At 42.4% G+C, this 14,901-nt stretch overlaps 1 protein-coding gene across 1 annotated transcript in view; it reads left to right on the forward strand.

Annotated features, from left to right (window-relative positions):
* Positions 1-14,901, forward strand: part of LOC132892102 (glycerol kinase-like) — a gene marked incomplete at its 3' end in the record, with an annotated part of 205,517 nt that overhangs the window by 119,077 nt on the left and 71,539 nt on the right. Inside the window, exons 11-12 of the mRNA XM_060930503.1 lie at positions 11,484-11,526; positions 11,603-11,683. Of these exons, the coding sequence (XP_060786486.1) occupies positions 11,484-11,526; positions 11,603-11,683 (124 nt within the window). The remainder of the gene's footprint in view (positions 1-11,483; positions 11,527-11,602; positions 11,684-14,901) is intronic.

The raw sequence follows: 14,901 nt of genomic DNA on the forward strand, positions 1-14,901 counted from the left end.
GTCGTCCTGGTCCCTTTGCAGAAAAACAGCCCCAAAGCATGATGTTTCCACCCCCATGCTTCACAGTAGGTATGGTGTTCTTTGGATGCAACTCGGCATTCTTTCTCCTCCAAACACGACAAGTTGAGTTTTTAACCAAAAAGTTCTATTTTGGTTTCATCTGACCATATGACATTCTCCCAATCCTCTTCTGGATCATCCAAATGCTCTCTAGCAAACTTCAGACGGGCCTGGACATGTACTGGCTTAAGCAGGGGGACACATCTGGCACTGCAGGATTTGAGTCCCTGGTGGTGTAGTGTGTTACTGATGGTAGCCTTTGTTACTTTGGTCCCAGCTCTCTGCAGGTCATTCACTAGGTCCCCCCGCGTGGTTCTGGGATTTTTGCTCACCGTTCTTGTGATCATTTTGACCCCACGGGGTGAGATCTTGTGTGGAGCCCCAGATCGAGGGAGATTATCAGTGGTCTTGTATGTCTTCCATTTTCTAATAATTGCTCCCACAGTTGATTTCTTCACACCAAGCTGCTTACCTATTGCAGATTCAGTCTTCCCAGCCTGGTGCAGGTCTACAATTTTGTTTCTGGTGTCCTTTGACAGCTCTTTGGTCTTGGCCATAGTGGAGTTTGGAGTGTGACTGTTTGAGGTTGTGGACAGGTGTCTTTTATACTGATAACGAGTTCAAACAGGTGCCATTAATACAGGTAATGAGTGGAGGACAGAGGAGCCTCTTAAAGAAGTTACAGGTCTGTGAGAGCCAGAAATCTTGCTTGTTTGTAGGTGACCAAATACTTATTTTACAGAGGAATTTACCAATTAATTCATTAAAAATCCTACAATGTGATTTCCTGGATTCTTTCCCCCCATTCTGTCTCTCATAGTTGAAGTGTACCTATGATGAAAATTACAGGCCTCTCTCATCTTTTTAATTGGGAGAACTTGCACAATTGGTGGCTGACTAAATACTTTTTTGCCCCACTGTAGGTTGCATGTAAACCAAGCACACTTGTAGACCCTAATGCATTCACACCCAAATAGCCTTATTGCAGTGAATACACATAGTGTTCTGTGGTGGCAGGGGCATGGTTGAGCATGGATGTGAATGGAGGGCAGAGTTGGGAGCGTGAGTAGTAAGGATGAAGTGGTGAGGGTGTTTTGGTGAGTGGCAGTGAGGAGATAAAGGAGAGCCACATGAGAGAGAGAGTTGAGCTAAACAGATATTATCTGTACCTTATTGTGTGTATTTATGTTGGTGTGTCTCAGGGTAAGACCATAAGACAGAAAGCACTAAAAAGCATTGCCAGGAAGAAAATAAACAATAAAGTGTTGTTCCAAGCCTGCCTACCACTCCCTCATTCCCATGCAAACACAGGAGAGTGTCACACTGGTTCTGAAACCCAAGACCTTTAGCAAGATATGTTGCCATGGAGTCTTATCTGAGATCATCCAAACCCCTGCTGGCATTCACCAGACTCAGTGCCAGACGCCCCTTGAGCTACATATGGTACTGGAGCAGCACACTGCTAGACTGCTAGAGGCAATGGCCTAATGGGCCCAGTGACACTCAGTGCGTTTACATGCACATCCAAATCGAGCTGCTGTCGGTAATCGAGCTAAGGGTCCCAGCAGGGGTGCCAGAGAAATCCAATCCTACATGCACACAAGTTAATCGAGCTATTGTGTGAGGTACATTGTGCACCCGAGCCACAGGTGGCGCTACACGCCCCATCGTGTTGGTACACTTCTGGTTGTCGTCATGAAGAAGAGCTATTCAAGAGTATAAACAAAGTTATCAGCAGTGTTGCCAGATACTGCTGACGTTTTCCAGCCCAAAACATGTTCAAATCCACCAAAATGCACTTAAAACCACCCAATCTGGCAACACTGGCAGTTCTGTGTTCACAAGTTCCATGCTCAAGCTGTCAGGCTTGCTCTGACAGACTGTATGGCTACAAACTGTCCTGCGCAGACCACTGTTTTGTAAGACAACTTATTTTGCACAATTGTATATTTTTCTAAAGTCCATTTTTTGCTTACAAAAAATTTTTTTTTTGCTTACAAAAAGTATTTTTCTAAAGTCCATTTTTTGCTTACAATTTAACTTATGTCTTAATAAACACAAAAAGTTCAATTGTTTTGTTTTTATTGACATTCTTCAGATGTTGGACATCTATATACACACACACAAATACAGTGACTTGTTTATGTACACAATTCACAGCTATGCAACAGCTGTACAGATGTATTTGGTGATATAGTAAGTGAGCTAAATTTTAACAGTGCAAAAAATGCCACAAAAAGAAAAGATTCATGCCGTTGTCATGCCGACCGAGGCTGTTGTGTTTCCCAGTTGTGGTCTCATCACTCGTCACTTCCGGAAGGGGCAGTGCTGAAGTAAGTAGCTCGAATACGTAGCTCAATAGGGTATACATGCACTAAGTAGCTTGGCAGAAATCGCATAATCTAGGTTGTGTAGCTCGATTCCGAGAAATCAAGTTCGGTTCAATTTCAGCCGAATTAAGGTGTATACATGGCATTTCGAACTTCGATTTCAGTCGAGCAACGGCAGAAATTCGATTCTCTCTATGTGCATGTAAACGCACTGACTGACCAACATCACTGGAGGAAGCGGTACAAGTGGTGGAGGAGCAGTTGTTGACATATCTGGGAGCAGGCAGCCACACCCCCAACAATCAACCCCCCCACCCCACCCATTCATCTACTCCTTGCCCCTTCCTTGTCTGTACTCCTTAGAAATGAGGTTCCTTACCCCGAAACCCATTTCCCAATCCTTTCCTTCTCTTCATTACCTGCAAGCCACATTTAAACCTCCTATACCCTCTCCTTGTGCCTAGGCTCAAATCCAGCTCGCACCCTCCCCAGTCTCTCCTTCCCCTTTATTTTCAGGGAGCCATGGGTGAAGGGGTGAGGTCCAGACAGGCATGTCAGTACTACAGGAAGACAACATTTCAAGGATTGTTGTTCCAGTACTGGAGTGGGAACCCTGGTCTGGCACTCTGATGCACCACAGGCTTCCCCTGATTGAGCAGGGGCATACTGAATGAGTATACAAGAGAGTACATATCATGCATTGGTGCATTTGGGCTGTAAACCTCAGGCCACAAGGCCTGATTCAAGGCAAAATGTTCAATAGAGCACGAAGGGCGAAGGTGATTTGTGTGCACAGGGACCTTCATGAATATCTATTCTTGACCATCAATATTAATGCCCTTGATCAAAACCGTAGAGGATGAATTAGCCAGGTTTTGATACATTGGTAAAAGAATTGCTTGTGGAAGGGTCCTGCCATAGCCAAGCCTGTTGTGGGATATGCACAACACTGGCTGGGGAGACATTGCTGTGTTTATCGACATCAGTTCAGTGTGAAGGAAACACAGGGGGGAGGGAGACCCTTTATGTGGATTTCCCCTTGGAGCAGACAACACCCTGAAGCATGTCTTTGACCAACTGAAAGTAATTGGTAGTCATCCTGTTGAGGATTGTCCTACTCTTAATTTTCTATTATTAAAGATTAAAGGTTCTATCAATTGATGTAGGCCACTCAAACAAAGGAAGAAACAACCCAACTGGTGGTCCAAAGTTTTGCTTTTGCATACAGCTCATCATAACCATCATAATATTGCTGTGTGTCTAGGCCAGGATAGAACACTGAACTGCCTAATGGCCCGAGCAGGCATTTGTGGCAATGCATGCAGATGGTGTGTTTGTAAATCTCAGCTGATGAATCCATTGTCCACCCCAAAAGCAACATTGCACCCCCTTCCATTAACTGAAGTTCCCTTCAGAAGAATTAGTATGGACCTTGTTGGGCCATTAGAATGGAGTGCACAAATGTATTCAAGTATGGAGTGTATGTATTTGTATTAGTTCTAGTGGATTATGCAATGTAGTACCCGGAAGCCATGCCTTTCCACACCACACAGGACACTCACTGCACAGTTTTGCAGAGACTCTTAAAAATATAACTAGACAGGGACACTCTAACGAGTGCAAACCCCGCCTTTTCCTTATTAAAATACATTGGGCGAAAATTTCGAAGTTCTGCCATGACCTTGACCTTTGACCTCCAAAATTTAATGGTTTCCTTCCTGGGTGATTGGCAACACATGTACAAAATTTGGTCCAGATCGATCCATTGGTTCTTGAGATATCTTGCAGACACACAGACAGACAGACAGACAGACAGATACACACACACACACAGACTGACGCAGGTGAAAATAATAACCCCTCCGACTACTGTCGGCGGGGTTAATTAGTAAGTTTCTATACAATATTGCTTGGAATTGGGATAAGCCTCAAACTCATTATTTGCATTACAACAGGTCCCACAAGCCTCCATAGGGTTCTCCCCATTTTAATTACTACATGGGTGCAAGCATCACTGCATCTTAAATGTCATCAGAGAAAATCTGAGGAGGGACCTTCGCTGAGTAAAAGTGAAATTCAGTACATTCTAGATATGAGAGAAGAACTCCACACATTTTTCCCCTATAATTGTAAATCGACCTTTAGGTTTTGAGAAAGGCACTATATAAATTGAAATTATTATTATTATTATTATTATTATTATTGGGTTACATAACACAAGAGAATTTGCTACAGGCACAGGACTGTCAATCCTGGCTGTATAATGAGGGTGATCAGCTATGGAACATTTCACCAGGAAATCAAGAACTCCTTTTATTAACCCACATTGAGTTCACAAAGTGGCAAGGGCCCTTTGGGGTCACATGGTGAATCGGCCCTGTTTGGACTCTCTCACCATCCCAAACCATGGAGGTTGCTGAGTTGCAAGCGGAATGTGCCAATGTGTTCTTGCCTCTACCCAGCCACACTAATTTCATTGAACACCCCCAAGAGGTGGTTGTATGAACACAGAAATCAAGTGGTAAAGGAGGACCTCATGGCCATGCTCAATATGGGTGCAATCGAGTAGTCCCATAGTGACTGGTCCAGCTCTGTGGTCTGGTCTCAGGAGAAAACAGAGACTTGAGATGGGAGAGACTTATGGCAAACCCAAAGAAATGTGCAACTGGATGGATGGAATTACAGTATTAAGGGCTTCCATTTGGGCCATGGGCAAGTGCATCCCCGAATCAGTAAGACCACAGTGATTGCAGTTTGCCCAAGACTCAAGACCAAAAAGAAGTTGTCAGAGTTTCTGGGGTACCTTTTGAGTTGTCCCAAACCTACTAGCCTACTTCCTGCATCCTCATTCCCATGCAAACACATGATAGTGTCCCATGGTCCAATCATCTTTTTTTTTTTTTAATAAAAATGGCAGGGGGAGAGTGGGTTTAGAGGTGGGGCAGTGAGATATGTGCAAACATCAAGTTGTGCAAGAACAATCTATAAGAATAAAAGTGATATCCAGTAAACAAATAGCATAAAAGCTTACTGAAAGAAAGTACACCCTCCTTCAACTCTGTGTTTTCCTCACCATTTCCAATAAACAATCAAATAACCTAAGGTGACAACAAAAGACACAAGAGATTTCAATATGAAGTAATTTTTTTTCCAAAATGTAAACCAACATTCAGAACCCAGGAGGGAAGAGCAAGTACATTCAGTAACATGTAGAACCACCTTTAACAACAATAACATGAAGTAAATGTTTTCTGTAGAAGTTTCAGTGTCTCATATCATTTTGGAGAAATGTTCTTTCCAGCATTGCTTCAGTTCATTGATGTTTGAGGGCATGCATTCATGAACAGATCTCTTAAGATCCTGCTACAGCATCTCAATGCAGTTGAGGTCTAGACTTTTACTTGGCCATTCCAACACCTTGATTTGTTTTCTTCTTTAGCCATTCAGATCACAATTTGCGGGTGTGAGGGGATCATGGTCCTCATTGAGACTGCAAGTTTCCTAGGTCATGTGGATGCAAAACAAGCACAAATCCCAAGCCCCTCCACCATAATTCTTCACAGTTGGTATGAGGTGTTTTTGGTGATATTGTTCCAGAACTCTTGTGGTTTGTTCTGATACAATTTTGCAAACTTAATTTGCAATTTAAAACAATTTTGTCACCATTTTTCTGTGACTAAGTGGAGGCCACCAGGGTTTGTTTCTTTGCTAAATATCAATAGCATAGTCATCACCGAATGCCCATGACCCAACAAAGCTAGCCTATAAAAGGTACCTGCTACATCTCATCTATCCAGCCTCTCATTCTCATCAACCTAAGTGACCCAGCTGTCCTCAAAGTCCCTCACTCACTCATATAACCTTAATTGTATTTAAAAAAAAACAAAAAACCTTTCAGCTACTTCTTTACTTTGTGAAATATTAGGGCAGTTTAATTCAGGTTGTATATCAAAGTCATCACAAGGGTTTGTAGCATGTCCTGATAATGTACTCCCCAATCTGCACTTACAACATGTGCTCATATCATAATTTACTGTGAATGGGATTCACTCAAAATGCTGTTTCTGATTTCCACTGAAGATGAAAATCATTAAGTACTCATAGCATTTCTATTGAGGATAGTAATTGATCAGAATGTGTGTGTTGACTGTTAGTGTTCCTGAAAATGTTGCAGCACAACTCTCATTAGGGCCCGAGCACCAAGGAGCAGGCCTATGATCTGCACCATAGGTGCAAAGCCCTATTGTTTTCGTCTTCTTCTTCTTCTTTTTTCTCCTTTCTTTATTTATTTAATTAATTTTTTTCTCTGTGGAAGAACACATGAGGCACTTTTTTGAGGCACTTGTGATGCTTGAAAACTCACAAATTTTGACATACTGATCAAATGTGCATAAAATCACAAAGTTACACTGAGCAAGGGACTGGGCGTGGTCCTGGAGCTCTATAGCACCCCCAAGAACAAGCTATGGTTGAGATGAAGTTGCTCGGATCGGCATGAGATTTGGTATGATTGATACTTGTGGGATTCAGGACAAATTTCACTTGGTTGTATTTGACTCTGCCCAACAGGAAGTCAGCCATGTTGAATGGAATGTGGGATATTGACATTTTCCTGTGCTGTTTTGAGGGGCTTACCATGGCTAAAAACTCATGGAATTTTGCACATACATTTGGCCTATGATACAATTTGAGTTGATATGGTAAATTAGTCTAGGTGGGTTTCATTAACTCCATAGCGCCACCTAGTTCAAAAATACAGATTTGATACCTTGTACATACTCAAACTCATGAAATTTGGTACACACATCAGGGATAAGCACCAAAACTCATCCATAGGGGCTTGATCCCAGGTGTATCTGGGGGACTCCATAGCGCCCCCATATGACCTGGAGACTCCTGCTCAATATATAGTTTTATATAGCCTATCCGTGTCAAATTTGGTAGGTGTGTGGAGTGCCCTGAGATGAACAAAATTGCATATACATTGCATCAGCCATACTCAACAAGAAGTGAGATATTTTTGGTTTTGTGCATTTTGACACGTGTTACATTTTAACAAACTACCCCTAGACCTAGGCGGTTTGATGGATCCATGCCATATTGGGTATACATCATGGCAAAATGTTGCTGATTTTAAATTGTGAAGGGATTTACAATATGTCACAAGATGTTGAAATGGCAAACCAATAAATTTATACGTTACACCACGCAAAAAGGAAGTGAGTCATAAATTCACCATGCATTGCCTGATGTGGCTCAAACTTCACAGGTTATAGGATATCATGGTTTGGAAGATATCCACATGCCCATGTACCACCATTTGGACACCAAATGTCATGTCAATATGTTGTGGATTTTAAATTGAGAAGGTGTTGCACCATCTTGTTTTTGGCATGTTTTTATCTTTATCATTATTATTTTTCTATAATTACAGATTTGACACCTTGCAAATATTCGACAACTCATTAAATTTGGTATGTCAGTCATGTGCACAGAAACTCAGCCATAGGTGCTTGACCCCAGGTGTGTCTGGGGGACTCCAAAGTGCCTCCATATGTCATGGAAACTCCTGTCCGGTATATAGTTTGACCTATCTGTGTCAAATTTGGTAGGTGTGTGGGGTGCCCCAAGATGAACAAAATTACATATACATTGCATCAGCCATACTCAACAGGCAGTGAGATATTTTTGGTTTTGTACATTTTGACACGTTATGTTTTAACAAACTCTTCCTAGGCGGTTTGTTGGATCCATGCCATATTTGATATACATCATGGCAAGATGTTGCTGATTTTAAATTGCAAAGGGATTTGCAATATGTCACAAGATGTTGAAATGGCAAACCAATAAATTTATACGTTACACCACGCAAACAGGAAGTGAGTCATGAATTCACCATGCATTGCCTGATATGGCTCAAACTTCACAGGTTATGGGATATCATTGTTCTGAAGATATCCACATGCCCAAAGACACCCTCTGGTATAGTGCCACCATTTAAACATGGACAGTAATGACTCCATTGCCAAAACACGTGTTACATTTTAATGAACTCTTCCTAGGCGGTTTGTTGGATTCATGCCATATTTGGTATATGTCATGTCAAGATGTTGCTGATTTTATGTTGTGAAGCGATTTGCGATATCTTGCAAAATTTTGAAATGGTGAACCAATAAATTTATGTTATGCCATACGAACAGGAAGCATGTCAAAAATTCACCATGCATTGCCTGATATGGCTAAAAATTCACAGGTTATAGGATACGATGATTCTGATGATATCCATTGATAATATTCTGATGATATCATTATCCATGATAAGCATTGAACTTAGATAATGCTCCTAAACATTCTTCTTCTTCTTCTTCTTATTATTATTATTATTATCCACATGCCTAATTTGACCCTCTGGTATCGCGCTACCATTTGGACCTGGACAGTAATGATTCCATTGCCTAAAAACTTTGACTCAGGAAATTTGGTACTTACGCCAGTCCTGGTCACTGCTACTCAGGGATAGAGTCTTGACCCCAGGTGTGTCCATTGGACTCCATAGCACCCCCACATTTGTATGTTTCGCCATGCAAACAGGAAGTGTGTCATAAATTCACCATGCATTGCCTGATAGAGCTAAAACCTCAGATGTTATAAGACATCAGGGTTCTGATGATATCCCCATGACCAAAGTGAGCCTCTTTTGTAGCGCCACCATTTGGACCTGGATAGTAATGATTCCATTGCCTAAAAACGCTGACTCATGAAATTTGGTACACACATCAGTCCTGGCTGCTGCTATTCAGGCATAGAGGCTTGGCCCTGGGTGCAATGCCCTATTGTTTTCAGCATGTTCTTGTGTGCAAGGGCCCTTTATCACTGCTAGCGTCTATATTTTCATTTCCTTTCTTTTTCTACATCCTCTTCAAGCAAATCTCCCAGGCTTGTGACAATTTCCATCTTTTCAGGGTGAAAATATGACCAACACCTCATATTCTGTCATGTTCTTGTCAATGCCACTGAGACATGCCTTGTAATATGACTGAAAGTTGCTGAACAGATGAGCTAAGATAAATTTTTTCGAGGTGTGAATGAGTATGTCAATGTGTGTGTGCATGGGCACTGTTGTCCCATTCAAGATGTATTCCTGCCTCGTGCCCAGTGATCCAGATAGGCTTTGAATCCCGTGTAACCCTGATCAGGATAAAGAGATTACTCAGTGAGTGAGTGAGATGCTGAGGATTCAATCAATACCTGTACAATCTGCAGTATAAAATTCACACCTCACTGGTCTTTGTGTTGTGGTCTGTGATGGTTTTCACGCCTTCCCAGACCTCCCTCATGCTGTTCTCCTTCAGCTTCTGCTCCACCTTTCTCCTGTAGCTGTCCTTAGCTTCCCTCACGCAGCGTTTCACCTCCTGCTGTGCTGCTTTCATCGCCTCCCTGTCCCTGCTCCTGAAGGCGGCCTTCTTCCTGTTGAGGACAGCTTTGACTTCCTGTGTTACCCATGGCTTGTTATTAGGGTAACACCATACAGTCTTAGCGGGGAAGACCACATCTGCACAGAAATTGAGGTAATCCGTCAGACAGTGTGTCAGCCCCTCTATGTCCTCACAGTGTGGGCTAAGCAGCACATCCCAGTCCGTGGTGTCATAACAGTTTCTGAGGGCATCTTCCGTTTCAGGGGACCACCTCCTGATGGAGCTAGTTGTTGCAGGCTGCCTTTGAACCAGGGGGGTGTACTTCAGCTGTAGACGAACCAGGTTGTGTTCAGACTTCCCTAGTGGGGGGAGGGGTGTGACTCTGTATGCATCCCTCATATTAGCATACAGCAAGTCAATTGTCCTGTTGTTCCTTGTTGGACAGTCTACAACCTGGTAAAAAGCAGCCAAAGTAGAGTCCAAAGTAGCATGATTAAAGTCCCCAGAAATGATGATAAATGCCTCAGGGTGCTGTGTCTGCAGCCTTGCTGTGACAGAGTGAATCCTCTTACATGCAGCGGCTGCATCTGCCCTCGGAGGGATGTAAACACAAATGGTGATCATGTGTCTGAACTCCCTCGGCAGATAATATGGCTGCAGGCACATATTATTATAGCTGCAGGCAGCTAGCAGCTCCAAGTCCGGGCAACATAAAACTGTCTTTACGGAGATATGTCCCAGGTTACACCAGCGGTTGTTCACATAAATGATGAGTCCCCCACCTTTGTTTTTGCCGCATGTGTTAGTGTCTCTGTCGGCTCTCACAGCAGTGAATCCCTGCAGGTCCACATTAGCATTTGGTACGAAGCGTGTTAGCCATGTCTCCGTAAAGATAAGCAAGCTGCTCTCACAGTAAATCCACTGGTTGTTCAGTGCGAATAGCTCGTCGACCTTGTTCGGCAGTGAGTTCACGTTCCCCATGATCACAGAGGGAATGGATGGTTTGCAGCACCGCCGGTTGTCTGCTAGCCTAGCCTTTAGCTTAGCCCTGGCTTTGCAGCCCATGGGTCTCCTCCTCAGCTCTGCCAGGATGGGGTGTCATATCCCGGCTCGTCCCATTGTTTTCAGGGCCAGCAGCTCCTCTCTCAAATAAGCGAGAAAACTGGCTCCTGGTTGCATGTTAAAGTTAAAAATATCCATGTGATATGAAGAAAAACACACTATGTCTTTGTAAGAAGAGCAAAAAAGTAAAAAGGTGGAAAAAAAGAGGTTTAAAGAGCTAAAAACTACAGAGCTACTGGAGAGGCAGCCGTTTTCCACAGCGCCACACTACACCTTATCTGTGTTTTATTTGTGTTACACAAACTATTATTAAATCAGGGCCACATGCTTGATTTGTGGGATAGATTTTTACTCCTTAAATTTGTTGTCAAGTTTGTCTCATTAGTCTGATCATCTGTGGCCATATGTTGCAGTCTTTCAATTGCAAATTGAATCTATTTCTTCATTAAAGCACCACTTTAACCCTAAAGTTTATGATTCGGCTACAGATGAAATACATCTCTTAACAATAAATGTTGCATTACTGAGCTGATTGCATATTGAGCAGCATTTCATACATTATGAAAAACATCTGCGGTGCTCATGTTCAACATACTACTGTGGTCTTCTGTTGTAGATATGGAACTGGTTGCTTCATGTTGAAAAATACTGGAGTCAAGGTATTTAATGTTTGAATAACTTCATATGATCTCATTCACTCGATGACTTTAATTAAATCTTAACTCTTCATCATAGCCTGTGATGTCAGAACATGGCCTCCTCACAACAGTTGCCTACAAACTGGGAAAGGACAAACCTGCTCACTATGCACTTGAGGTGAATGTTTTTTTGTTTATTGATGTCTTCCAAATCAGGTTCTTTCATTATGTCCTTGGTCCAAATACAAATATCATTAAGAGAAAAAATGCACTAGGCAACTCGTCTATGGGTGTAAACTGCCTAATCATGCGTTTTGCACAGTGTGCAATTATGATTTTGACATTAGCCATCAAGGAAATACAGGTAATAATATTGCTAACATAGAAATGCTTGCATTTATATACATAGGCCATTATTTTTTCCAAATTAGGCCAGGTCAGTGAATATGAATATTATAAAGGCTATGTTATTGGATAGGCCAGAGTAGCCTATAATTTATTTTCAGTAAATTTTTCTGTAAGTGTGGTTATCAGTTTGCATTTTCTAAATATTAATATTGAAAAATATATATTTATGTAGGTACTTTGGAATATTCACTTTCGATGTTTAGTGTAGCCTAGTTCAAAGTGTAGCGAGGAGCAACAGAATCTCTTTTACGGTCAAAACTAAATTTATGAACAAAGGATTTAGTGTGTGTGTGTGTGTGTGTGTGTGTGTGTGTGTGTGTGTGTGTTTTGCAGACTGCCAGCGTCTGTTTTAAAAGACATAGGCTCAGTGGCGGCTGGTAGTCTTTCAAACAGGGGAGGCTGGTTGGTTACGATATTTCCAGATTTTAAAAGAAAAAGCATCAATTTTGCCCATACTCTTGCCTCTGATCTGGCTGATTGTTGGCAGCGTCACAAACTGTGAAATAACAGGTTCTTTTGGCCCATTAGCCTACTGTCCAATATACATGATGGTGGTGTTGGGGGGGAGGGGTATATTTTAACATTTTATATTTTAAAATTGTGGCATGTTGTTTAAAAATTGATCATTATTGAAAGCAGCTCTTTGTCAGGAACCTCAGTAGTAGGGCTGGGTGCCACACATTTCATTCAATGACACTTTCCCTATATTTTACTTATTTTGACTGAGAAATGTTTTATTGACAATTTTGATAACCCTTCACTTTTAATCCAGGTCTGTAGTGTGAAATGTTCTCGGCTGTGTTTTTGTTTAAAAAATGTTTTCCAAATTGTAGCTGTGTTTAATTCATATCCAGAGAAATATATATTCCAATATAATATACTCAGCATAAACATTTTTAATAGATTCTATATTTTTGGTCCATCCATGACATATTACTAAAGTAGCCTATTTACTGTTGTTGATGTGGGTCACTTGCTGTTAGCCAATTCACTTTCTCGTACCAGGAGAGCTGAAAGGAACGAGTATTATTCTCTACCTTTTTCACCAAGTCAATTTGAGGCGTTGGTCTCTTTAATTTTAATTTTTTCCTCGAAAGGAAGACTGGCAAATGGCTTCGCCAAAATTAAATCAGCAATGCTTGGCATCCGTGCGCAGCTTTCTTGCTAGCTGACTAGCCCCCTCAAGTTCAAGTTCAGTCACTCAAATAAACGAAATTTCTGGAACTAAGATAGCAAACTTGACAACACTATATTTACACTTTATTTACAATGAAAATATATACAAACTAAAAAAGCTGGTAGAAACCGTATGTAATGAATGAAATCGAAATGTAAGCTGATCTCTTACAATACACCACAGCACTTGCGAATCCGCATGGGACTGAACTGATGTTGCCAGATACTGCTGACGTTATCCAGCCCAAAATATGTTCAAAACCCGCCAATATGCACTTAAAACCGCTCAATTGAGCGGGAAACCCCCAATCTGGCAACACTGTACCGCTGCCTGTCTATAGTTGAAACGAGCTGTCAATCAAAGAAAATATCCGGCCGCTTTCACCAATCACCAGTCTCCTCGCGGAAATTGCCATGTCCCTCCCATGTGAGGCTCGGAGTCCATGGGCGGGCGTTTTCGCAGTATTTGTCCAATAACTGTCTTGCGTTTTGAGATTGAAAAGCGCAGAGCTCCCAAATGCCACTGAAGTCCACTGAGGCTGGGAGTCCGTGGGAGTCCGTGGGCGGGCGTTTTCGCAGTATTTGTCCAATAACCGTCTTGCATTTTGAGATTGAAAAGCGCAGAGCTCCCAATGCCATTGAAGCCCACTGAGGCTGCGCTGCATCGCGCTGTCACGAGGGGGAGAAACTCACGCACATATTAAAGTTATAAGGGCATTTTTAGAGGAGGCTGAGCCTCCCTCGTTGTCTTAGAGCAATCGCTCGTGCATAGGCTATAGCCCTTTGGTTTCTGTTATCTCATCTCATCTCATTATCTCTAGCCGCTTTATCCTTCTACAGGGTCGCAGGCAAGCTGGAGCCTATCCCAGCTGACTACGGGCGAAAGGCGGGGTACACCCTGGACAAGTCGCCAGGTCATCACAGGGCTGACACATAGACACAGACAACCATTCACACTCACATTCACACCTACGGTCAATTTAGAGTCACCAGTTAACCTAACCTGCATGTCTTTGGACTGTGGGGGAAACCGGAGCACCCGGAGGAAACCCACGCGGACACGGGGAGAACATGCAAACTCCACACAGAAAGGCCCTCGCCGGCCCCGGGGCTCGAACCCAGGACCTTCTTGCTGTGAGGCGACAGCGCTAACCACTACACCACCGTGCCGCCCGGTTTCTGTTATCTATACAATATAATACTAAATGTCAAAAGGGACATAGCATGCTATTTGGGATTCTTTGTTGTTTATAATTCCCAATGTATTTAAGACACAATATGCCAAAGGCATTTATCCCTTATCTTTAAGTTTAAGGTTTGTATAAGGGACATATTTTTCGGGCACAGTTGCCTTGTGCCAAATGTCTTGGTGAGAGCATTGGAAATATATTCATGCCTTTTCATTAAAAGAGTTCTTGTTTTCTTCGTAGTCTACTTGTACCGTATGTTGAATAACTAGATATGGTGGTGAGTGGGAACTCTGTGCTTAGTAATACATTGTAATGAGTAAGCATGTGAACAATCAATACTGATCAGCAAATGTGCCTGACCTCGCGCCGTGCTGCACCGCACCGCTGCGATAAGTTGCTACTCAAAAATTTTTTTCCAAGGTTGGCAGGTATGGTTGTAGTCTGTGGCGGCTATGTTGGAAGGCTGCCATGAACTTGTGCTGTCACTGACAGGACTCTTCTGTGAGGCACTCAGTCTGGGAGCAGTATTTTTCCTGGGATGCCCTCGTTTTCTAGGTGCAGGTTTCTCAGAATGCTGTGTGTGGAATTCTTGGGTGAGCATGGGATCTAGAATGTCCCTAGC

This window comes from Neoarius graeffei, chromosome 9 (genome assembly GCF_027579695.1).
Source record: "Neoarius graeffei isolate fNeoGra1 chromosome 9, fNeoGra1.pri, whole genome shotgun sequence".
Lineage (NCBI taxonomy): Eukaryota > Metazoa > Chordata > Actinopteri > Siluriformes > Ariidae > Neoarius > Neoarius graeffei.